This window comes from Panthera tigris, chromosome F2 (genome assembly GCF_018350195.1).
Source record: "Panthera tigris isolate Pti1 chromosome F2, P.tigris_Pti1_mat1.1, whole genome shotgun sequence".
In the NCBI taxonomy this organism is placed as follows: domain Eukaryota; kingdom Metazoa; phylum Chordata; class Mammalia; order Carnivora; family Felidae; genus Panthera; species Panthera tigris.
In genome coordinates, this window is record NC_056676.1 from 12,864,974 (window position 1) to 12,889,274 (window position 24,301).

General features: G+C 43.6%; 2 protein-coding genes across 2 annotated transcripts in view; one reads left to right on the forward strand and one right to left on the reverse strand.

The window, feature by feature from the left end:
* CLVS1 (clavesin 1) overlaps nt 1-21,033 on the forward strand; it is a 160,501-nt gene extending 139,468 nt beyond the window's left edge. The window contains exon 5 of the mRNA XM_007085004.3: nt 19,387-21,033. Coding sequence (XP_007085066.1) covers nt 19,387-19,474 — 88 coding nt within the window. The 3' untranslated portion in view covers nt 19,475-21,033. The remainder of the gene's footprint in view (nt 1-19,386) is intronic.
* An 89-nt stretch (nt 21,034-21,122) lies between these two features.
* The window catches only part of ASPH (aspartate beta-hydroxylase), a 222,254-nt gene continuing 219,075 nt past the window's right edge, over nt 21,123-24,301 (reverse strand). The window contains exon 25 of the mRNA XM_015538820.2: nt 21,123-23,344. Within this exon, the coding sequence (XP_015394306.1) occupies nt 23,194-23,344 (151 nt within the window). The 3' untranslated portion in view covers nt 21,123-23,193. The remainder of the gene's footprint in view (nt 23,345-24,301) is intronic.

The following is a 24,301-nucleotide window of genomic DNA, read 5'->3' on the forward strand; positions in this document are numbered from 1 at the left end:
TATGCAATGGATTTGGTCAATAAGAGAATGAATGGGGCTGGATAAAATGTTGTATTCAGGGGCATGTTTTCTCTTCTTTTTTTAAAGAATGACATGAAAAATTAGGAGATAAAGAGTTCGAAGCTCCTGGCAAAGCAATGAAGTAGGGTTGATGTCGAGAGAAACCAACACATGCGGCTGAACTGGCCGCGTCGTCTCAAATACAAACTGTTTGATTGCTCTCGAAGTGTGTTCTTGAAACGATTCTTATTTACTGAAGCGCCACAGTCAGATGCAACTAGTTGGAAAGGGAGATGTAGTCTGGGCAAGAAAAACAAAGAGCACTTTCTTGTGAACATATTGCTATTGGTAAACCAACATTTTGCCTGATTTCATTAAGCCGATGCCGTTTGGGCCCAACAGCTAGCCCACGATTTATCTGGCTTATAAGCTTTAATGATCATATGGATGAAAACAAATATTTGACATAAGACGTCATCAAAATCTCTTTGCGGTGTCGTTCTTAAAAATGATGTGCTGCTTGCATACAGGATTACGGTGCCTGTTTAGGAACCTAAGGGGAACTTTGTTGGACATATCATTTGGGCTTCAGGTGTGCAAACTGTAGCACTGAAGGTTTTATGTTGAGGCCGCAGAGGAGCGTTTTTGAGCTTCCAGTATCTCGTTGGAAACTCCGTCAAGGCCCCACTTCAGATGTGTTCCTGTTGTTATGGGTGATCAGCCCCAGGGAGCCCGCTTCACGCTTGCTTCACGTTGCTCTGCTACTCTCGAGATGGGCCTCAGGGGGCTATGTACTGCATCCTGAGCGTGGCCTCCTTGCTTCAGCTTCGTAACTTTGTGACTTTCGTGGGTTTGCATTTCTTTGTCTATTTGTCTTTTCTTCTCAATCTTCCCTTATCAGAGTAGACATGGCTTCTGATCACATTCTTCCTCCAATTTTTTCTGGTTGTATGACCTTGAGTAAGTCATTTAACCTCACCCAGTCTTGGCTTCCTCAAGCATAAAGTGGCTGTAACCTTAGGGGATCACTGTCAGGGTCAAAAGGCGGCAGGATGAGAAGTCTGTAGAGCACTAAAGGAAAGCAGTACAGTAAATAGCCCTTTCCTTTCTTCCCCAGCCTGTTCATAAGGATTTCCAGGGGGGCCTGGGTGGCTCAGTCGGTTAAGTGTCTGACTTCGGCTTAGGTCATGATCTCCCGGTCCGTGGGTTTGAGCCCCTCATCGGGCTCTGTGCTGACAGCTCAGAGCCTGGAGTCTGCTTTGGATTCTGTGTCTCCCTCTCTCTCTGCCCCTCCTCGGCTTGCTCTCTCTCTCAAAAATAAATAAACATTAAAAAAATAAAAAATAAAAATTCATGAGGATTTCCATGTTGTTAGAGTTTGGATTTATTTTCCAATGGAAGTTCCTCACTAACAATGAAAATTCCCAACCCCTTAATAGAGAGGCAAGCAGCAGTTAGTTGTATGGGCTAATGGAGGGGGGAGACCTTGACTGAAAGTCAGACTGACATTGGTTGTTTCCTTCTTCTTTGCCTTAATTTATGCATGAGGCCAGTATTGGGCCCTTCTGTACCCTTGGAGCCCTGCACCCAGAAGATGCCCAGGCCCAGTGAGTGCTGGGCACAGAAGGCAAAACCAAGGAGAGGGGGGAATTAGCAATACAGACACCCCTGCCTCTTCCTCCCTGTCTGCCAGGAGGACCTCACCTTCGTACAGCCATGATTTCCCACTCTCCACCCTAGGCAATCTCTCTGCCTGCCCTCTCTGTCTTTGTACACCTTTATTGGTCTTTGCTAACGTTCCCCTCCTCTCCGTCCCTCTAATCTTAATTGTTATCCATCCAGTATTGAGTGTAATCTTTAAAAATGGTAATGATGCCACTCTTTTGCCCAAGAGCCTCCCAACACCTCCCCTTGGTCTTCCGCATGTCATAAAGGCTGCCCTTGCTTGTCACAGGCCTGGCCGCCCTGACTTCTGTCACCCACTCAGTGTGCCAGGCTGTGTCCTGCTCCTGGGCCTCCCCTGCCCTGGGTTACTCTTCCACTCACTTGTGGCTAACTCCTCATTCATCAGGTCTGACTTCTCCAATTACTCCTCTGAAGGGAGTTCTTCACCTTTTCTATCCTGCTATTCTCTATCACCAAACCATTTCCTTCTTAACAGGGATCACGATTCCATAATCACATATTTGTTGGTTTTACTTATGTAGGAAATCTCCCTTCTGTACATTGTTTACTCTCTGAGTGCAGGGATGGTGCTGTTCCATTCACAATATGTATCCTGTGTGCCACATATCCCCTAGTATGTAATAGACGCTCAGTGAATATTTTGTGAGGAAGCAAGGAAGGGGAAAGAGAGAGAGGAAGAAAGAAAATCGAAGAAGGGAAATAGGAAAGAAGGAGGGTAAAAAACACAGGAAGGAAGGCAGGGAGGGAGGGAGGAAGGCAACAAGGGAAGGAGGAAGGAAGAAAGGAAGGGATTCCATGACAGTAAGTGCTGTTAAGAATAAGGTACTTTGTAGAGTGGCGAGGAAATTGTTGCCAACCATCCGGATAGAATAAGACGATGCCATGGTCTTTGCGATCAATGTTTGATTAGAATTTGAAATGGTTTCTGAGTTTATCAATAACTGCCTCCTTAGTCTTATTATTTCTCCTAATTTCTAGATTTCCATTAATAATTAATACTTACAATACTTCTTGTCTTTTTGAAGACTTTTTTATTTATTCAACAAATATTTACCGAGTACCTACTAGGCATCAAGATATAGTATAGGATAAAAGTGGTTAAAAGACCAGAATCTGAAATCAGATTCTAGGAGTTCAAATTAGTAGTCATGTGGCCTGAGGAGTATCTCTCTATGGCCTTGTTTTCCTGTCTCTAAGAGGGGTAGTAATAGAAGTGCCTTATTATTGTGCTGTGACGATTACATGAAGCAAGGATAAATGTTAGCTGCTGTCGATAGCATGGTTATCTCCTGGTCTGAGTCCATAATCCGTAAGGGGGGGACAGACTTTAAACACATTACTATGCAAAAGGCTGTTTCATTAACACCATGACAAGTGTTTTGAAAAACTAGAGTGTAGCATGAGGGTGTATAACGGGGTCCCAACCTGTGGTGGGACCATAGTGGGGGTCAGAAAGGGCTTCCCTGAGGAGGTAACACATAAGCTGAGAGTTGAAGGATGGGAGAAAGAGTTTCCTGGCAAAAGAAAGAGTGATGTGGTAGCAAAAACCTCCCTGTTTAGAAGGGGCAGGGCCAGCTGCAGGAACGACTGTTTTTTAACAATTGTAAATAAGATTCTTTTTTTTTTAACATTAAAAATTCCCATCGGTACCTGGGTAGCTCAGTTGGTTACGCATCTGACTCTTGATATCGGCTCAGGTCATGATCTCACAGTTGTGATATTGAGCCCTGCACTGGGCTCTGCGCTGACAGTGTGGAGCCTGCTTGGGATTCTCTCTCCCTCTCTCTCTCTGCCCCTCCCCTCTCTGTCTCTCTGTCTCTCAAAATAAATAAACTTTTTTTTTTTTTAATTCTAGAAATCAGGACATGTTCTATTAATGACCTCTCAGACTCAATGAAATACAGAATTTAAAAAATAAACCAAAACATCATGGTTGGAGAGCAGAAAGTAAGAAGAAGGATGGCCGGGGATGTGTGCAAGGCCTGCTGTGTAGGGCCGCATAGGTCTTAAAAAGGATATTGGACTTATGAGCAGTGGAGAGCTATAGAAAGATTTTAAGCAGAGAAAAGATATGAATAGGTCGAGCTTATTAAAAATCTCACTCTGTTGTGAGAAGATTGAACTGAAGTGGGAGAAAGTAAGAGTGAGAAGACCATCTGGGGCTCCTGAGACAGTGTAGGTAAGAGATAATGGACACTTGGACTACAGTGGTGGGACAGGGACAGAGGGAAGAAGACAGACTCAAAAACATTTGGAGGGTAGAATAAGGCCTGACAATCAAGTGGTTATGCGAAATACATAAAAGAGTTCTCAGGAATGACTGGAGGTCCCTGGCACGTGAACCTCGATGGAGAGCAATTCCATCTGCCAAGATGGGCAACTCTGGAGGAGGGGCTGGGGAGAGCACCTCCCTTCTCTGGGGGAGAAGGTTATGAGTTCAGGTGTGGGTATGGTTGGTGTGAAGAGTTACGTGACACCCGGTCGCAGTGGGTCACGTAGGCAGTTGCACATATGGTTCCAAAGCTCAGAAAAGGATTCTGGAATGAACATAAATTAGGGACTCAAAGGCATAAAGAAAGGAATGCATGCCAGGGGAATGGAGAATTCCAGAGTGAACATCCAAAGTGGTAGGAGGTAAACCAGATGCATGGTGTCCCTGAAGCCAAGGGGACAGAGTGAAGTCTCAAGGACCGTGGAGGGTCAGCTCAATTGACTGCTGCCAGTGACCAAGCAAGATGAAGACTGAAAGGTGTCCGCTGGGCCTCATGACTTGAAGGCCATCGCTAGCCTTCGCAAGCGTGAAGGTGACATCGCAGCTCAGATGCAGATGGGAGGTGAGGCTCAGAGACAGAGAATAGAAACAATCATCATGGAGGGTTTGTCTGTGAAGGTGGAGGAGATCTTTGTATCTGGAGACGTATGTGTTTTTACTGTAGCTTTTGTTTTATTTTGCTTTTCTTCATCGTTGTCTTCCTCTGCTCTTTATCCTTTTCTTCATCGTCTTCCTCTTTTATTGGAAAATGAGGAGAGGAGAGGGGGATCTTTCAAGACTAATAGCACAGAAATCAGTAAAGAGGGCGAATTTGAAGACATAGAAATGGGAATAAATAGTAACCTAATTAGTAACCTAATTAGTAACCTGACCAAGCAGGTGTGATGGGTTAGGACCCAGCACCTGAGTGGAGGAGGTTTCTGACTTGCTGAGGAAGCTCCCTCAGCAGTAACCAGACAACTGAACGTGGTTGTGGTGGCCTGGAGCTAGGGGGGCTCGGCTCTCATGGGTCTGTTGGCTACCATTTTCCCCGGGAAGTAGGCAAGTCCTACCAGTGAGATCAAAGTGGTGTGCAGGGGGTGGTTTGGATAAGGTGACACGGAGGTGTGCGGATTAAAATTTGTGGAAAGTTGGGGAGGTTTGAAATTGCTTTCAGGGGAAACATAGCAGGTGTAAGACAGTATTGAGAGGAGAGGTAGGAGAGGTGCTAAGGAGTATACAGTGACCTCCATGCTACTGGGTAGCGTGAGCTGCATTTCTCATTAGCTACCAGGCTGACCCGGACGAGCCATATTGTTGGGCCCAACTAAAGTTGGGATTTGTTGGATTTTATTAGATAGTTCAGGGTATGGCCAAGAGAAAGATTAAGGGCTTAACCATGTAATCTCAGTCTGTAGGGAGGGAAATGGAGCTGAGAGGGACCTCGTGCACAAGGAGGTATGGGTGTCGGCCGGAGACGGCTGTAAGGAGACAAAGACATCCAGTCACTGACCAAGATGCTCAGGAGTCATCGCCCTGAGCCCTTGCCCTGTCATTGGACATAGAAGAAAGAGGATGAATGGTGGCCCAACGCCTCGGAGAATGCCAGAAGGAACAGGAACGAGACTGCAGGTGGTGGTGTAGCTTCGCAAAGGGGTACTCGGGGGGGCAGGTAGCATGCTTGCGGTTTACGTTCTCAGGGCCTCGCTCAGAGGCAGGCCAAAGATAAATGTCCAGCGCGTACTCCCTGAATGAAGAATGAATGAAAGAACAGGGCTCAAAATTAATGGAAATATTTTCGTAAGAATTCACCTACCTCAGGCGGTTATGCTTCTGGTGAGTCTTTGACGTTTGACTAAAATCATAGTTCCGCCTATTGATCTGGATGCGTTATTGTAAAATCTGACTTTTGTGTTATTTTGAAAGTCAGTCAGGACCTTTCATTTGAACCAAAGTAAAGCAATAATCCAAGTGAACGCACAGTAACCCTTTATGTGGCTTGAACTATAGACAGACATAAAGCATCGTCCAAGTTGAAAAATGAATTGAGGGGCGCCCGGGTGGCTCAGTCGGTTAAGCGTCCGACTTCGGCTCAGGTCACGATCTCACACTCTGTGAGTTTGAGCCCCGCATCGGGGTCTGTGCTGACAGCTCAGAGCCTGGAGCCTGCTTCAGATTCCGTGTCTGCCCCTCCCCTGCTCATGCTCTGTCTCAAAAATAAATAAAAACATCAAAACAAAATTAAAAAAGAAAAGAAAAATGAATTGAATGAGTTGCACTGTTGCAAATGGAGGAACGGGGAAGGTGTCTGTGGGTTGGTTCTAGGAAGGGAACACCGCTTTCTCGCAGGTATGCTTTAGGATACCCACTGTGTATTCTACCCTCGTGGAGGGTAGAATGAGGCGGGATAGCTGGTTCCCACCACAGATACACAAAGTTGCTGGAGGAGCATTCTTACTAAGCAGCACGTCTCCTTTCCCCGGGGCTTCTTCATCACCTGCTTCCCAGCACCTCTCAACTTCCAGAGTTTCCCGTTTGCTTCTGTTTCATTGTCTGTGTCAGCCCCCACCACCTCTGCAATCAAGTGTCCTCTGACTGGGTCAGTCCTGTGGCCCAACACCTAGACGGATCCCCAGCTTCGAGAAGGCATAATTCTGACTTGACTACTGAGTCTTGGCATCCCCTCTCCAATGTATGAACTAGCTCCAGAGGTGACAGACAGAGGTCGTGATAGTAACTTCCTTCTCTTTCATGTAAGTGCCTTGAAGCCAGAGATTTTTTTCTTTCTCAGCATACAGCGTGCGCTCGAACCTTGTGAAAGAACGTATCGTATGACATAGACGCTGAAAAATGTGAAGTGGAAAAGCAGGATGGCCTCAGTTCCCCAACTTGGAATTTCTGAAATGTTTTCCTGTCCTCCCCACCCCCCCCCCCGCAAATCATTTTTCAGAGACGAAGACAGATATTCCTAAACTGAAAGCTATTCTCTATTAAGCACTATTATTCTCTCATACGTAAGACACTTCATGAAGTCTTTTAAACCTCTAAGATATTGAGTGAACTAGGGAACAGAATCAGGAATGTGGTTGGAAATGAGCCGCACCTGACAAATGCTTACAGCTCTTCTTGACGTAGACAGAAGCAGGTTTCCGCAGTGTTGGATTTGGAGCAATGCTTTCTTTCTTAAAAAATAAAATGAATGTTTATTTTTGAGAGAGAGAGAGAGAGAGAGAGAGAGAGAGACAGAGACAGAGCTTGACTGGGGGAGGGGCAGAGAGAGAGGGAGACACAGAATCCAAAGCAGGCTCTAGGCTCTGAGCTGTCAGCACAGAGCCCGATGCGGGTCTTGAACCCACGGACCTCGAGATCATGATCTGAACCTCCAGATGCCCCTGGAGCAATGCTTTCAAATTTTAACTTGTGCACAAAGCAGCAGGATCTTGTTAAAATGCAGCTTCTGATTCCATAGGTCTGGGGTGAGCCTGAGACTCTGCATTTCTAACTAGCTCTCAGGTGGTGTCCATAGGGCTGGTCTGACGACCACGCTTTAAATGGCAAGGCCCTGAACTGTAGGATTTTTCCCACAAGCCAGAGCAGATACGGATGTTTTTGGATTTGTCCCGAGCCTTCTTGAAAAACGAACCTTTCAGGTGTTTGGGATTTAAAAAATATATAGATTTTTTAAAATAGATGCCTTTTAAAAATAGATTTAAAAATAGATCAGAATAGATTATTCTGCCCACGTTATAAATAAAGTGACTCAAGTATGCAGAGATTAAATGACTTAGGCCAGATTACAGAGCTAGTAGGTGGAAAAGTGTTTTAAATCTAGTTCTTTTCTTTCCAAGTTAAATGCTCTGTCTCCTTTATCACGACTGTTCTCATGTTACTTGTGTGTTCATTCCTTCATTCATTCCACAAAGGTTATCAAGCACCTTTTGGGGGATGGGATTTGCCTTTGCTCGAGCTGCTGCAGCTGTCATGGATATCTGTCCCCATTTCTGCCAGCCCCGATTTCTACCCTGTCTTTAAGATACAGTGGAAAAGCAACTTACTCCCTCCCGCTTGCCATGCACTGTGCTGTCCCCAAACCCCACTGTGAGTGGGGAAGATACAGACGTTCGGGAATTCAGGCTCATACAGTAATATCAAAGGAGATCCATGAATATACTGTCATTTAGATCCGTGAACATACTGTCATTTGACTCAAAAAATAGACTTTTATGAAGAGGTAGTTTCTATCGAGAACGCTAGCCATCCTTTTCAAACTCAGAGCGAATGAGTCATCCTCATTGTCTTAGTTCTTGACAGCTTTTGGCATTTCTCTACCTGCTTCGGGACATTATATCCTAGTTCTACCAAAGCAGCTCCTCTGAGGGTGGGCACCACCAATTTCAGAGGGAGGAGAATAATTAGGAACAAGTAGGAATGCTCTGACACTGGCAGCTCTTTGTGCCGGTCTAATTCTAATGCAAGGTGACTCCATCCAAAGCAGGTGATGCACGCACCTGCAGCCATTTGCAGCGATGCTGTTTTAAGTTATGATTGGGAGCAGAAGAAAACCTCTCCAGAAATATCTGCATGTGAAGAACATATTTTTGTAATGCTCCCGTGACCATCTCAGAACCCCTGAATCATGCCATTCCTCAAAATTTGGTAAACCTACACACACAGAATCTGGAACGACTGTAAGAACAGCTGACTGGTTCGGGTATAGATTGGGTCCTAAGACATCTCTAGACCTCACTCTGACGCTTGGGGTTCCTATGCAGGACTTGGGCCCAACAACACTACTTATGACCTTGTAGGTGCCCCAGGGTGGCTCTGCTTATAGGAATTCTTTAGTAAGTTGCTCGGTAAAGTTAAAATTCTTTTTTTCACGTAGATCGTCTGCTCCATATCTATTTTCTAAATTTGCAGTCTTTGGCTTTCTTCAAAGCCCACTCGGGCTCTCTCTGTCATCAGACAAGTCAGAAGATCATACTCAGGGAAGTGTCAGTGAAAAGATAAACCCTTCCAATTTACATCATCTCTCCTTGAAAGAGCTCTGAGCACTTTATTATATCTCTTATCTCTCATAGCGCTGTGCAGAAAACGGTAATACGATCTCATTTTACAGCTGAGAAACTTGGAGTTACTCTAACAGGAGCGCATAGCTTCCTAAAGAGCGATAAGCCCCTTTGTAAATAAACTAAGCGGATGTCCATTCGCAGCCGCCAGTTTCCAGCGCGGGGTTCCTTGGCTCCCTTCTCCTGTCCCTTCCTCCCTACACCCCTTGGCTCGTCTTTTGGTGGCTGAGCTCTGTTCTCAGTGAAATCTAATCGGCTCCCTTGCTTCACCCTACTGGACTTGCCCTATCGACCAACTGCACGTCTGTATAGGCGTTCCCAGCTATTTGCACAAATGCTGTGCATTTAGAAAAATTATGAAGTATGATTAAATACTCCACTGGTCATTATCGATGAAGATATAACCACATAACCTATAATTCTTAGAACGCTTTCTTTCCTGAATGAAGTTCTATTTTCTTTTCTGATTTCATTCGCTTGCCTAAAAATCACTTTTTTTAAAAAATAAATAACAGATGATTGGTGATATTTGGGTTCAGATTCTAGTTGCACAACGAACTAGGAAAATCTTGAGCAAATTAGTCAACTTCTCCGAGGCCCAGTTTCTTGATCTGCAAGATGGGATTCATAATACCCACCTTGGAAGGTTATTGTAAGGATTAAACAGAGATAATGCAGGCACTACTCAGTGCCAAACCTGGCCTGCACGAAGCGTTCGGTCAATGGTTGCGGTGGCGGCCGATGACGGTGACTGTGGTGACAATAATTATAACCAGCTGTGGAGATGGGAGACTCTCCTGTAGGTGGTAATTCTAAAAATATCCAAATAAAGCGTGTGTTGAAAACTTCTTCAAAACCTCCTCAGACAGATTTCAGACGTGGCCAACAAGGTTTACTAAACGCCGAGTGGGATTTTTTGTGCAAGCTGGAACAGCCTTGGTGGCTACAGACTGGGCAGTGGCCTCCTCTGCAGTGTGAAACTACTCTCTGAGCACAGATCATGTGCAGCGATAAGACATTTTAAATAAACTAAAACACATCAACAATGACACAGGAAAATAGTTATTATGTAGCACCTGGCAGATCTGAATGCAACATTTAGAAACTTGGAGAAGTACAGGGGCTCCTGGGTGGCTAAGTGGGTTGAGCATCTGACTTCGGCTCAGGTCATGAACTCATGGATCCTGAGTTCGAGTCCCACGTCAGGCTCTGTGCTGATAGCTCGCAGCCTGGAACCTGCTTTGGATCCTGTGTTTCCTTCTCTCTCTGCACCTCCCCCGCTTGCTTGCTTGCTCTCTCTCTCTCTCTCTCTCTCTCTCTCTCAAAAATAAAGATGAAAAATTTTTTAAAAAGAAGAAACTTAGAGAAGTATAAAATATTTTCAAAAGATAACTCTTTTTGACTCTCAAGATCTAAAGGTGTTGGTCACATACTAACTTCAGGGAAGGCATTCCATACCTGGCCAGCTGTTGTCATTTGTAGTACTTTTATGCTTTTCTAGAAGGAGGTAAAAACCAATGATGAGGCAGAGAGGGACTTAGACTATGTGAGTCAATTTAGCCTTACATCTGAATTGGAGAACTGTGAAAAGTGCTTTTCAAGATTTAATGGTTTTTCAGAACAAATGCTGATTGTAAGTCAGTCTGGTGGAGTTCATGGAATCTTGGGGCTGAATATATCACCCCATCCAAAATGATTATTTTACAGGTGAATAGTGTGAGGCCAGAGAAGCTGAGCGAGGTACTCCATAGCGCCCACCACGAGTCAGTGAGGCAGTGATGAGAAGAAGGACTTAATCCGTAGCCTAGCCTTCTTCTTCCAGCTCACTTCTCCCAGGCCCCTTACAAGGAACGGCAAAAACCATCTGTAGTCATAACGTCAGTATTAACCAAGTTAGTAGTAATTTTGCTATATGTGCAGAAAGAACTTATTTCTTTTTCGTCAGGTAGTTACAATTTCTAAAGTTTTTTAAATATCACTTATTCATTTAGGGACAAAATAAAGGTATATGTTAACCTTCCTCTAAATGATAGCAAATTAATGGAGTCTAAACTAATGAAGTTTCTTTCTAGTTAGGATTCAAGCAACAACAGTGGTACTCAGTAAACAGCTCTCAGGTCACATGGGACCTTGTGTGTGTCAAAGGGAAGATTAAATCAATCAATGCGTGGAATGAGCTTAGAACAATGAATATTGGCAATGGCAGACAGTAATGTTGCTGAAGTCCTTTGAGGTGGCTATAAATTTCTTTTTCTTTCTTCCTTTTTTTTCTTTTTACGGTTCATTTATTTATTTTGAGAGAGAGAGACCATGAGTCGGGGAGAGGCAGAGAGAGAGAGGGAGAGAGAGAATCCCAAGCAGGCTCCGTGCTGTCAGCATGGGGCTCAGTCCCACGAACCATGAGATCATGACCTGAGCTAAAACCAAGAGTTGGACGCTTAACAATCTGAGCCACCCAGGCACCCCTAAGATGTCTGTGATTTTTCAATGAGGATTAGAGTATTATTCTAGGCTCAGCCATAGGCATGATGGAGTATATGAAGCGCTAGACCAATGTTGCCCAACAGAAATACAATGGGAGCCACATACGTTAAACTGTTGAAGTTGTCTTGTAGCCACATTCCAAAAATAAAAAAGTGCAATTAATTTTAGTGATGTTTTTATCTAACCCAATATATACAAAAATTATGATTTCAATATGTAATTTTGAAAAGTATTGAGATACTTTACATTCTTTTTCTAATACTGTCTTCAAAATCCAGCCGATCTCAATTCAGACTGGCCCAATCTCAGGTCCTCAAGAGTCACGTGCGGTTAGGGCTGGGTATTGGACAGTGTTGCTCTACTCCTATTTACTTGTGAGCCTAATTTCACAACAGCAACGGCCTCCAGCCTTTCTGAAGGTGTGTGTAGTTTTTCTTGGCTCTTTCTTCCTTGTTATAAGATCAGTAGTCAGTGCCCAAGCCCATCACAGCAAAATAGAAATACATTATACATTTAAATTGAGTTATGGTACATAAAAGGCAAAAACTAAGCTGAATGTTTAGCTCACTCTAAAAATAGTCCACTTCAAAAGTAATAGAATATTTTTCTTGGATCAGTTTCTTTCTATTTCCAGTTCAGGAAATTGTGGCAAACTGTATTGCCAGAGTAGAGGGAGGTTTATTTGTTATCTCTTCACTTTGATGGGGAAAAGGTTTGCTGCTTTATGCGAGAAATACTTAGGCTTATCTTTTAAAAAATGATTTATTGATTTATCCTTCGTGATTTGTTTGGTTCAATAAACAGTAATTGTTCCCAGTGAAAACAACTATAAATATGTTGCACTGAAAGCTGCATAAATGATTGCTAATCAGATGGAAATTTGTGTTACTTCTAAAAATACAAGGTAAGGCAGTAAGGTTAGCATTCATGAGCAATAATCTATTTTGAATTTTTTAAATGTTAGTCTTTCTCAATTTTGAAATGTTGGTTCTTCACAATGCACACACAATGTACACACAATTCTCTCTGGTAAACTTTACAATGAAGCAATTGGAACTTTGAGTTGAATCCATGCTTTGTGGCTGCATTTATGAAAGAATTCAGTGTTCCCAGACCTTAAATTTCTTATCTGCAAAAGGGGTAGAATAAGAAGTGCTAAAAATGAATGGGCATGTTTAGCTGAACACGTTATATGTCTCGTTCATCGAATCCTCTTTATTCCCACCTCGCATGATATCATTTTACATACAAGGAGGTGGAATTTGCCCAAGATCAGAAAGCCAGTGGTGAAGCCATTATTCAAGCCCAGGCTGGAGCTCCCTGGCAAAATGTCCTTGATACTTGAAACTACAGGGAGAAAAGGAGGCTTCATAGAATTACTTAGAAGAATTCTTTAATGATACATTTAAAAAAAATATTCTTTCTGTTTAGAAGTCCTTACATAGGCTCATTAGAATATGAGGCAGTTCCATGCTATTCCACAAAAACAAGCCCATCCTTGACTTTAAGAAGTAAAACCAGGGTAATGGAATACTTCCTGATGGAGCGATGAGGTTGGTCCCTGGAAAACAAATGGTTAGGACCTGAGTTAAATGAGGGTTTGACTTAATTGCCTCTGAGCCTCCTTCTATCTCTGGCCTCCCGTGATGCCTGGTGAATGCCTACGGTTGAAGGGCAGAGTTCCGGTGTCCTCCTCACTTGGGGTCTGCATAGTCAAAGCCAGGCAATGGCAGTTCATTAGTAAGAACGCTATGTAGTGATGACTTTGAAGATAAAGTAGCTAAACAAAGTTTTGGAAATAAACTTCTGAGAGCAGAAGTCTCAGTCCGATTATTGGTCAATGCAAAATGGACTGGCTCACGGTGAACATTTCCCACCTTTATCTTGTTCTTTCTGGAATTTAATTGCTTTCGTAATCAGTAAAATTCAACCATGGCTAAAGATCTTTGGTGGTATGGAGTGGGGAAAGCTCCAAACGCTAGAGAAGTGACAGGGAAGGTAGTGGGTAAAAAGAGAGAGGGAAGGGGAGGGAGAGAGGGAGAGAATGAATATAATGGCGGGAAAACAAAATGTTGCTATCAAGGCTGGAATGAAGGCTTTGTTAGGGTAGTTGGCTACACCACTGAGATAACCATGGCGGAAATAGCTCAAATCCCTCCCCTGTCTGCCCTTGGGGTCAAGCTGGCTTCAGTGTCGGAAAGCGGACCCCAGAGAAAAGCCTGAAATGTTTATTTCTGTGAAAGTGTCAAGCTTCTTGTGAGGAGGCAAAGCCACTGAATGGAGAGATTACCACCGAGAGTGATCTGGACAAGGAAGTCGCAAGGCGAGAGGCTCCTTAGTGGTTAATGCGCTAAATACACAATTTCTGAGCACTCTGTTTACCCGTGGTGGAGACACTTTTATCAGTGAGCACTTGATCGGTCTTCTTAGAGAGTACTTTGACTCTGCTGAATGTCCAGAGGGAAACATTTAAGGAGGGTGTTTCTCTTGGGTTCTTTATTTATACCAGATTTGTAAAAAAAAAAGCAACATTTGGTTTCTGTTTCCCCAGTGAATTTCAACTACTTCACAACGCAGTGTGTTCCTTATATTGAATGTCCATTGTGCGACCAGGCACGTGGGATGATGTCATGCTGAGAGTAAAAAGGCTATGGTCATTGTCTCAATCAGGGGAAAGGCAGATAAAAAAGAAAACATTAAGTTCCGTTCCTCATGCTCGGCTCCTCCAAATTGATCAATTTTACCAAGACACACAGCGTATTGACTGAGGTAAAAAAGCCTGCATCGTGTCCCTGCTGTCAGTACAGGTATTGAAAGAAATCACACTGATCTAAATTTGACCCCAAGTGGAAGGAGGAAGAATCACCCGAATGAGCACTGTGAATGATGTCATTGTGTGAATAGCCTTTTCCTTCCTTCTTGTCCTTCTAGAGCTAATGCCTCACCTCCTCCGAACACCCTGTCTTCTGGGTGCCTATCACAGTAATCTCATATCTGTGTGTGAGTCTAGCTTGGGGTAGCTGAAGCAATATTTCCACAAGAAAACTAAGGTTCCTGAACATTTGCTCAGGAGACATCCTCAAACATTTCTCACTATGAGTAAATAAGTGGTTTTTGTTTGAAAATTCAATATTTGACATGTTGTGGATCTGTTCTTTTCTCTTTTTTTAAGTTTACTTATTTATTTTGAGAGAGAGAGCGCGCAAGCAAGGGAGGGGCAGAAAGAGGGGTGCAGAGGATCCGAAGCAGGCTTCTCCCGGACAGCAGAGAGCCTGATGCAGGACTCGAACCCACGAACGGATAGATCATGACCTGAGCCGAAGTCAGACGCTTAACTGACTGAGCCACCCAGGCGCCCTGAATTTGTGTCCACAGTGGCTCCCAAAATAGGGAGGGGAAGTTTGGAAACCAGTCTAACTCTCTTTAAAATCACAGACAATAATTTGGAAGGGTAACAAATTTCGAGATCCAAAGAGACAGAGATAGAGATATGAGCCAAATTTCGGAAGAAGAAATTGGATACTGAACCATGCACCTTCAAGATGAAAGAGGAATGGTTTACCAGCAGCCTATGCGAATATGGCTAAATTTTCCCTCAGCTGTGTTGAGTGGGTGCCAGAAAGGCTAATACAATTTTAGGTGCATTGTCTATGCTTCAACAGAAGCATAGAAAAAGAAAGAAAACAAAAACCAAGAAGCCACGATTTCACTCTATTTTGGGGTGACCCCCTGCGGGCAACCAGTTGATGAAGAGATTCAGGAGAACGTCCCAGCAGTAATTTTAGAAACCGTGGCACGAGAGGCATCTGGTTAGCCTCGGCGGTGGCAGGAAGAGAGGGCTGAAGGTGTAACCTGACCGACGGGAGGTGGCTCCTTGGTGAGTCACAGAGAGAAACGACACCAGGTGAACCGTCACACAAAAGAAATTCTATTTGCGACAAATAAGGAGATCACAGGGAATAACTTCCAAAGTCATGACTTCCCGAGCAAGGGTGGTTAGGTTCCTTTGATTTGGGGTGAAGATAAATATTTAAAAAGAGGCTCCTTGTCACCCTATGTGCAGGTGGGCGTAGGGTTGCGCACGTGCCTATACATATTTTGTGTGTTATGTAAATGAGGCTTGTGTTCCCCGTGGGGCAGAGATTTTAGTGTTATAATGGGGTGAAGGTAATCGTTGGTAGTTCCAGGGGCCACTCCATGGTCCCGTGTAGGCGCGAGTCAGGGGGTTTCTCTCAAGCTGGTCTGGATGGCCTTGTCCGGCACTCGCTATCACCTGAGGGGCGGGGTCGGGTCTCATTTGCCAACCAGGTAAGCTGGAAAGGAGAGCTTAAGGAAAGATGGGGGAAAAGGGAGTGCAAGCGGGTGGGCAGTGATGGTGAGATCTTGGGTTCTAGCTGGCGACAAGGGCACTAGATAAACACTTAGAGGGTGGTCATGTGAGGGCGTCCGGGTGGCTCAGTTGGTTGAGCCTCTGACTCGTGGTGTCGGCTCAGGTCACCATCTCATGGTTTGTGCGTTTGAGCCCCACCTGGAGCTCTGCGCTGGAGGTGCGGAGCCTGCTTGGGATTCTCTCTCTGCCTCTCTGCCCCTCTGCTGCTTGAGCCCATGTGCGCGCTCTCTCTCTCTCTCTCTCTCAAAATAAATAAATGAACTTAAAAAGGGGGGGGTGGTTATGTGGACCAGGCGGATTACATGTACACGGGTGGCTCTAGCAGACAGAACAAGAAACGGTATCTAGAAGCTGCAAAGACAGGTTTGAGTTCAATGTAGAGAAGTTTCTGGGAGAGTCGCCCCTCTAGAGCGGCATGGAGGACTGGGGTTCTCAATTTGGATTGATTCAAGAAGAGGCTGCACGGCCCCTTACTGAATACTCCCTGTTGGGTTCATCTCGAGGGGTCACTGCGGTGCCTTGTCACTCTGTGGTTGTGACCTCCCTTGCCACGTTGTAAACGAGAAGCAACCAGCTCGAAAGTAGGGAAGCGCAGTGCAAGGCCCCCGAAGTGGGACAGCCAGCAGCATCTTCTGCGCTCACCAGGGCCTGAGGACAAGGCAGTTAGGCAGCTGCCTGAGGGGCCACACTTCAGGAGGTGTTTTCTTCCTGCTTATGGCAATGCTTCGGCTCTCAGCTTTGCTATAAACCTATAAATCTATTGCCCCCACCACACACACACACACACACACACACACACACACACCGGACCCCTCATGAAAGCAGAGGGAAATGCATAGCAAATGTGTCAAATAGCTGAGCCATACTGCAAGCGGGGGCTTCCTCCGTCCTGTCCCGGGACAACATGAAGCCATGTCACTTTCAAAGCTTAGGCTTGGCACCCAAAGTGGGACTGTGCCTGGAGTCACAGTAGAGTCAGAGTAAAAATCTATTGTTTTGAGACAATTGTACTAATTTGATTCTTGATTTCTTTAAACTTTCTACGGTACGTGCATATCCTGAATGGACGTAAGAATCTGGGGCCGGTGCGGGGGGGGGGGGGGGGGAGTTATTTTTACAGTGAGGTAAAACTAAGGAACACTAAATAGTTCAGATAAACAGCTCTGCAGCCCTAGGTATGCCCGGAAGTGGCATGATGGTGACAACCCTGTCCTCTATTTGTGTTGCCTTTCCTATGTTACTCGCCCCCCCCCACTTCCTCCCCTCCCCCTCCCCTGTCTATAAAATGGAGATAATAGCATCACTCCTCACGGGTGTGAAAATGAAGTAAGCTAATACATCTAAAGAACTTCCAACAATACCAGGTGCACACAGAACAAGTTGTTAGTGTAATTATATATTATTCTGGGGGTCATTTCGACCACCGCCGGGTTTAATACGTTTCCAGGACACACAGGTCCCAGAAAAGCTGTTATACTCAGTTGTGGTTTGTTACAGCAAAAGAATACAGATTAAAATCAGCAAGGGGGAAAGGTGCATTGGGCGAGGTCCAGGTGCACAGGACCAGTCGCTGGCTTCCGGTTGTCCTGCCAGAGTTTCATTCTCCCAGCAACATGTGACAACATGCACCAAGTGTGACCAATCAGGGAAACTCACCCACACCGTGGTGTCCAGGATTTCTCTTTATTTTTTTAAATCTATTTATTTTGAGAGAGAGAAGGAGAGAATCCCCAGCAGGCTCTGCACCGGCAGCACGGAGCCCAACGTGGGGCTCAATCCACGAACCTGTGAGATCATGACCCCAGCCGAGACCGAGTCGGACGCCTAAGTAACTGAGCCACCCAGGCGCCCCTGGTGTCCAGGATTTCTACTGGCTGACAGGGGTCAGTCACACAGACCTGCAGTCTTCAATTCCTCCTTCCCTACCTGACCCCACAAGAGGTCACACTGATACAGGGTGACTCCAAACCCGGACATACAGAAAAGGCATTCACAAGAAATCACATTTTTAGCATCAACTATATGGCATGGTGCACAGTCTCAAGCATGCGGAGACATTTTATCAGGCAGGATACCCCAAGGGTTCAGAAGAGCCAGTCCAGGGATAGTCCTGAAGGTTTGGGCAACTCAGGCCTTCTGAGTTCACATTTTATTGCGTGTCGTATGTAAATTTTGCTTGTCTGGACAATCAAGTTCAACCATTTTAATGTTTAAATATTTTTGTAATGTTTTTCTTTATTTTTGAGGGGGGGGGGGAGAGAGAGAGAGTGAGGGAATGGCAGAGAGAGAGGGAGACACAGAATCTGAAACAGGCTCCAGGCTCTGAGCTGTCAGCACACAGCCCGACACGGGGCTCGAACTTGTGAACTGTGAGATCATGACCTGAACCAAAGTCAGACACTTAGCTGACTGAGCCACCCAGGCACCCCTTAAATTTTTTCTTTTTTAGCATGTGAACATTTATTGAACGTATATTGCACACCTCTTATAACCTCTCTATATACTGGAAAATAACTTCAGTTCACATTGTAAACCCAAAATAGAAACTGTTATCATCTGATACGAGAGGGCTTATCAGAAACTACGGATTGCTATTACTGCACTATGGTGACAGAATGCTCTGAAAATTTTGATTGAAATTACACGTCAAATGCTTTACAAATATGATTAGCTTTAGTCCTTATCAATAGCAGTGGGAAGTAGGTAATAGTTCTGTGTTACAGGTGACAGAATAAAGGTCCAGAGAGTTTTAAGAACCCCTCCAAGACTCCTCAGCCAGTCAAGGGCAGAGTCTACATTTACCAATCCGATTCCAAACCTGTGGTCTTAACATCATGCATGATAGTTTCCTATGATCTTGAGAAACATGGGCATTTATTAGTATGACCAGTTGGTGCTCAATGTCAAATAAAAAATATTTTAGTTGATAATGGGCAGAAAAAATATGATTTTATGTTTTAAGTATTTGGGAGAATTAACTAAAAAATTCAAAGAAAGGAGGTGATTCAACTAGCCGTAATCACCCTCCATGGATGTTATTACTAATCGTAACCATTTATTACATCTCTTTCTCAATGAATCTAGCGTTGTAATTTTTCTTTTCTACTGGTAGAGGAGAATAAGAGAAGTAATTTTTGTATTCCACCCTTGAATACTAAATACTAAAAAGTATTTGGGAACATTAAAAAAATCCGGTATTCATTTGACTTGATGCATCTCAAGATCCGTAGAATGTTTAGACACTGGGGCAGCCTTGTGGCTAGAACACACATGTTGCTTTGACCACCAGAAAAGATCTTGGCAAAGAGGCTTTCAAGATGCCTCTCCCCATAAATACGTGGTGTAGAACGCAAAAAAGCCAGCAAGAGAGAGATACAAAAAAAGAGGGGGATTATATTGTTTGGATTAATAAGGGGAACTTAAAATCTGAATGCCCTCCAAGGTTCCAAAATTGTTGCCACCATGAATGGTCTGTAACTGCTTCTTTCTCCTTCCCCTATTATTAGATCTCAGTCTGTGGTAGAAGCTGGGACCCTGAAACATGAAGAGAAGGGAGAGAACGAGAACACTCAGCCACTCCTGGCTCTGGACTGAACCCCGGCTCACCCGACGCTCCCGCAGATCGCCAGCCTTCAGTGGTATCAGCCACCCGGGAAGCACGGGCACAACTGACCCACACAGACATGTGCGTTCCCCTTGACATGAGGCCCTCCACTCTGCCACCTAGTAATGACTGTCACCAGCCATCGGTCTGAGCAGCCAAAGTGAACAGACTTGAGAGATGGGTTTTCTTTGTTGTTGTTGTTTTTCAGTGAGGGGATTGGAGGTGAAGCAAGGCGGTATTCCCCTTTATTTACGGTATTCCCCTTCCCCTTTATTTACGGTAGTCAATGAATTGAAAAAGGAAAAACTAAATTGATGCACACACTCCATTAGGACAAGGATTTTTCTGAGGCACCGCAGACACCCTTTCCAGTTTTTGTGATTTAAGAGTAAGCACACTTCCAAGTAGATACACCAGAATTAAACTGTGCAGACACAATTGTCAAGCTCAATGTAAGTGCAAGGCCCCAAGACAGTAATCTCGCCAGTGATTTCCATTCTTATTGAATTCTTTTCTTTGACCTCATCACCAGCATCGAATTGTTCAGCCTAAGGGCATGTTCTTGTAGGTCCGGCTATTTGCGGAGTTTGCTTATTTGGATATCCTGCAAGAATGATTTTGACGTCACATCTTTTTTTCAGGCCACCAGCTGATTACCATGATCTGACTTTGAAGGAAGACGCACACAACTTGAAATATGATTGTTTCATCTTAATAATGTGACTTGTCACAGGCAACATGTATCTGCGGGGGAGGGGGTGGGGGTCTCATTGAAAACACATGTCAGTGATGAATGAATCCATTCAAATTGCCTCACTCGGGTCACTACAGCAAAGAAAAGTGCTACTGAAGCGTTTAGCGCCCCCCATCCTCCTGCAACCAGTTCAAGGTGTGGAGAAGGGACCTGGCTGTTGCTGAGAGGGTACATATCAATCATGGAGGAAGACCCTTAAAGATGGCTAAATATGCAAATACTGAACATAAGAGATTAGGATTGCGGGATAAAATGCCAAAGATCATTTTATTTCTTTGTCTATTCTCCTTAGAAATGGAGTCCCCAACTATCCAGTCAAAGGAAATGAAAGGGAATAGGATACGATATCCTTACTTGGGCCATGTTTCCCCAGATGAGTTGTATGTTTTTACATATATTTTATGCTCCCAGCCATCTGCATGACATGGGCATTTATTAGTATGACCAGTTGGTGCTCAATGTCAAATAAAAAATATTTGAGTTGATAATGGGCAGAAAAATATGATTTTATGTTTTAAGTGTTTGGGAGAATTAACTAAAAAATTCAAAGACAGGAGGTGATTCACCTGGCCATAATCACCCTCCGTGGATATTACTAATCGTAACCATTTATTACATCTCTTTCTCAATGAATCTAGTATTTTAGGTTTTTTTTTCTACTGGTAGAGGGGAATAAGAAGTAATTTTTGTATTCCACCCTTGAAATAAAATTTAAATAGAATTGAAAATATTTCTCAACCAACTGTATCACAGTACAAGTAAAACCAATTCATTTTATGTAGACATTTCAAATAACAAAATAGTAACACTGAAAATCATTCTACCAATGCAGTGACCAAAATGCTTTCCTTATATTCCATGACAGAGGGAAGAAAGATAAAGAATTAAAGTGAATTAGAAAATCCATTTTATTACTTGTGTTTATAAAATAGTTGAGGGATCCAAGTGTTTAAAACGGTATCAGAGTCAATTATTGCCAACACTTTACAACAGTAAGGATAACTCTGGCTTTTCAATTGGCAACATTTAGAACCTACTGTAGTGACCTGATTTGAAATACCATATTATAATTATTAAGTCAAGAGCTAGTTTTTACTCTAGTCCGTGATTTCATTAAATGAACGTAAGATGATGGTTTAACACTGACAACTCATACTTTAAATTTCTTTATGTGTATGCGGTATACATGTAAGAACCAAATTCAGTAAGTGACATGAATATTCTTACAGGAGCATTGGATTGTGTTGTCCTTTGTCAGTCATTTCTTCCGTTCAATAAATACTGAAGGACACAACACCTTTTTATTTTCAAGAGTTTGCTTTTTCTTCTGGACTTTGGTAATTTCGATACTTTCCTCATGTGCTTCTTCATCTATTTTAGTGGGATTGTTTTGGCAAAACAGACGGGAACAAAATATCTTGCAAACCCTTCTCACTGGAAGCTCACGTCAAGCCAAAAGGGTCCATTTCAACGTTAAAGAACTCTTTTTAAAAGACATAAAGCATCCCTCTTTGTCCTTAAATGGAAAGGAAGCACAAGTGTTTTTTTCTACCCGTGAATGAGATTTGGTAACTGCTGTGTCATTTCTTCAGCATTTTTGTTCATATTGGCTTAAAATTCAGGTACATGAATATCATTACATTCACATAGCTATCATTTCTAGTTTGGACTGGAAACATGCAATATTTAATGCATTAATACTCTTCTAAGTTTGATCATCTTTGGAATAAGGAGGCAAAACCATTTTTCAACTGTTACTTCTACGCTGTGCGTAACATTAAAGCTAAACTATGGACAACGATTGCTACTTCAAAGCTATATTTAAATGGCAGAAGTTTCTCAAGCCAGGGAAACACAAGAGTCTTCCAAACTCTGTCAAAGAGGAAGGCGATCTGGACATCCTAAATGCAGGACAAAGATCCTGGCATTCTTGAGGTCTTTCACTCTGCCATCCTTCAGATTTTTACAAAATTGTGGTGGGGACCCACCTAAGGACCTCCTCACTCACGTGGATCTACAACAGGCAAGGAGACTCTGGGTTCCAGCCCTTTCTCAGACGGCAAAGAGGCCAAGGAGCCCGATGTCCTAGCAGCCACCTCGCTATTTGATCCTGAGAGAACGTTTTTACTCCGAGAAATGTTACTTTTTCAAGTCCTAATTCTTGGCATTAAAAAAATTTTCATGTGGCACTTTCATACCTCGATATAAAATAATTCCATGTCTTCTTTCAGTGTGAAAAGTTCCTCTCAGAAAGACAGAGTCTCTACCATTTGCATGGTGAGGAGAGAAATGAAGACACCGTCTTTCAATGACGATTTGAAATAGCAAATGGACTCAGTTGGTAGGAAGCAGTACAGTCCGCAGACATCAGCACAAGTACATCTTTCTCCTTTGTAGTAGGAAAATATAATTGCTTCTTTTATGAGTGTCTTTCACTAAAAATAATTAAAAGAGGGAAGTATGGGTTCACGGGGAAAGTTACCATTGAACAGCATTTCCACAGCTCATTATCAAAATCAACAAGAAAGTAGTGGTACGTGATGACAAAATTGCCTAGCTACCCTAGAAAAATATAATTGCATAGAAAGATTACAAGCTAAAGCGATCCATTCACAGTTTCTACATATCTTCTCATTGTACACTGATTTAGGCCTCTTCTAAGTGGAGAAAGCATCTTTGGCTGACAAGGTAGAAGCTATCCCGTGTTCACCTGAAAATGTGGCATCAGATGGGAGCCGTCATGGGAGGAAGTACAGCAGAGTACTTTCTACATGAACTGCAGCAAGGCAAATATTCCTTTTAGTGTCTTCTAATCCTAGGAGGAGCCTCGGAATTTTTCGGGCTGCAAGTCAAAGGAATCAAGGGCCCCAGACTTGGAACCTGTGTCCCTACACCCAAGGAGATGGAAGCGGAAAGGCAGCCTCTCTCCAGTGTGTCCCAAGCCTGTACAACACACTAAATCGCAGGAAGGCTCTGTCTCTGCTGGGGGGTCAGCTCTGGGTGCCACACGTCCACGATGAATATCAGCCGGAAAGACGCAGCGTCCTGCCATACCTCGTGCTCAAAAGAGTCATCAAAGATGAGCACCTTGCCTTCTTCCCACGTCCTGGAACAGAAAAACATGGGTTCAGATGTCTGAGAATCAACCCATGGCTATGTGCAGATGGGCACTTTCATGATAACCTTTGGGAGATGACCAGATAACTGGAACACGAAGCCAGCATTTATTCTCTCCTTGGCGATTAAGAAAGAATTTAAGGATTCTTACCATGAATACAATTTTCGATGCTGAGCCCTGAACGTGAACACAGGGCAGGGGACTGGTGATAAGAGCATACTGACCTCACCACAGGCTTTGCAATTATTCTTGGAACAAGCCTAGGTGTGGCTTGTAGAGTCAGGCAAGCAGTGAAAGGCGTGCCCCGGTGGCTCAAGCCCACATGACTTCCCGGTCAATGACTGCATGCTGTCCTCCCTTGGCCTTTCAGAGACTGGTCTAGACCTATGGGCAGCACCTGGGTATCTTCATGCCCCGTAGGACACCTGGAAGGGTGCCAGTGCATCTCCAAATGATTTTCTCAACGCTTTCCGTTGGTTAAAGCTCCATTTCGTGGAAGAAGTCCCATTTTATGGAAAGGCAGATTGGGAATGGATTTTGTTTATATTTTTAATGTCATTTGCAATGCAAGTGGGCTATCCATGGAATATTTTAAATCAATGCTGCAAAACATTCTTCAGGGCCTCCAACATTACTTCATAAAATATGTGTATAGAAGCTAAGACCTAAACATAGTACTAGTCTAAATAAAGCAATCAAGACAGAAATATGCAGGGGCAATTACACAATGCCTTTCAAATCCAAAGAAAGTTTATTAGTCATGCTAATGTTCTTCTCTTTTTAAAATAGGTATTTACTGCCAATTTATTACATGCTAAGTTACATTTTTAAAATGAAATCTTTACTAGGAAATTTTCCTTAGTATTAAAATTCCATGCAAGCATTTGATATTCTATATTGTGGATTAGCAAAAAATTAAAATCATAGGATAGAAAATGCTAGCTT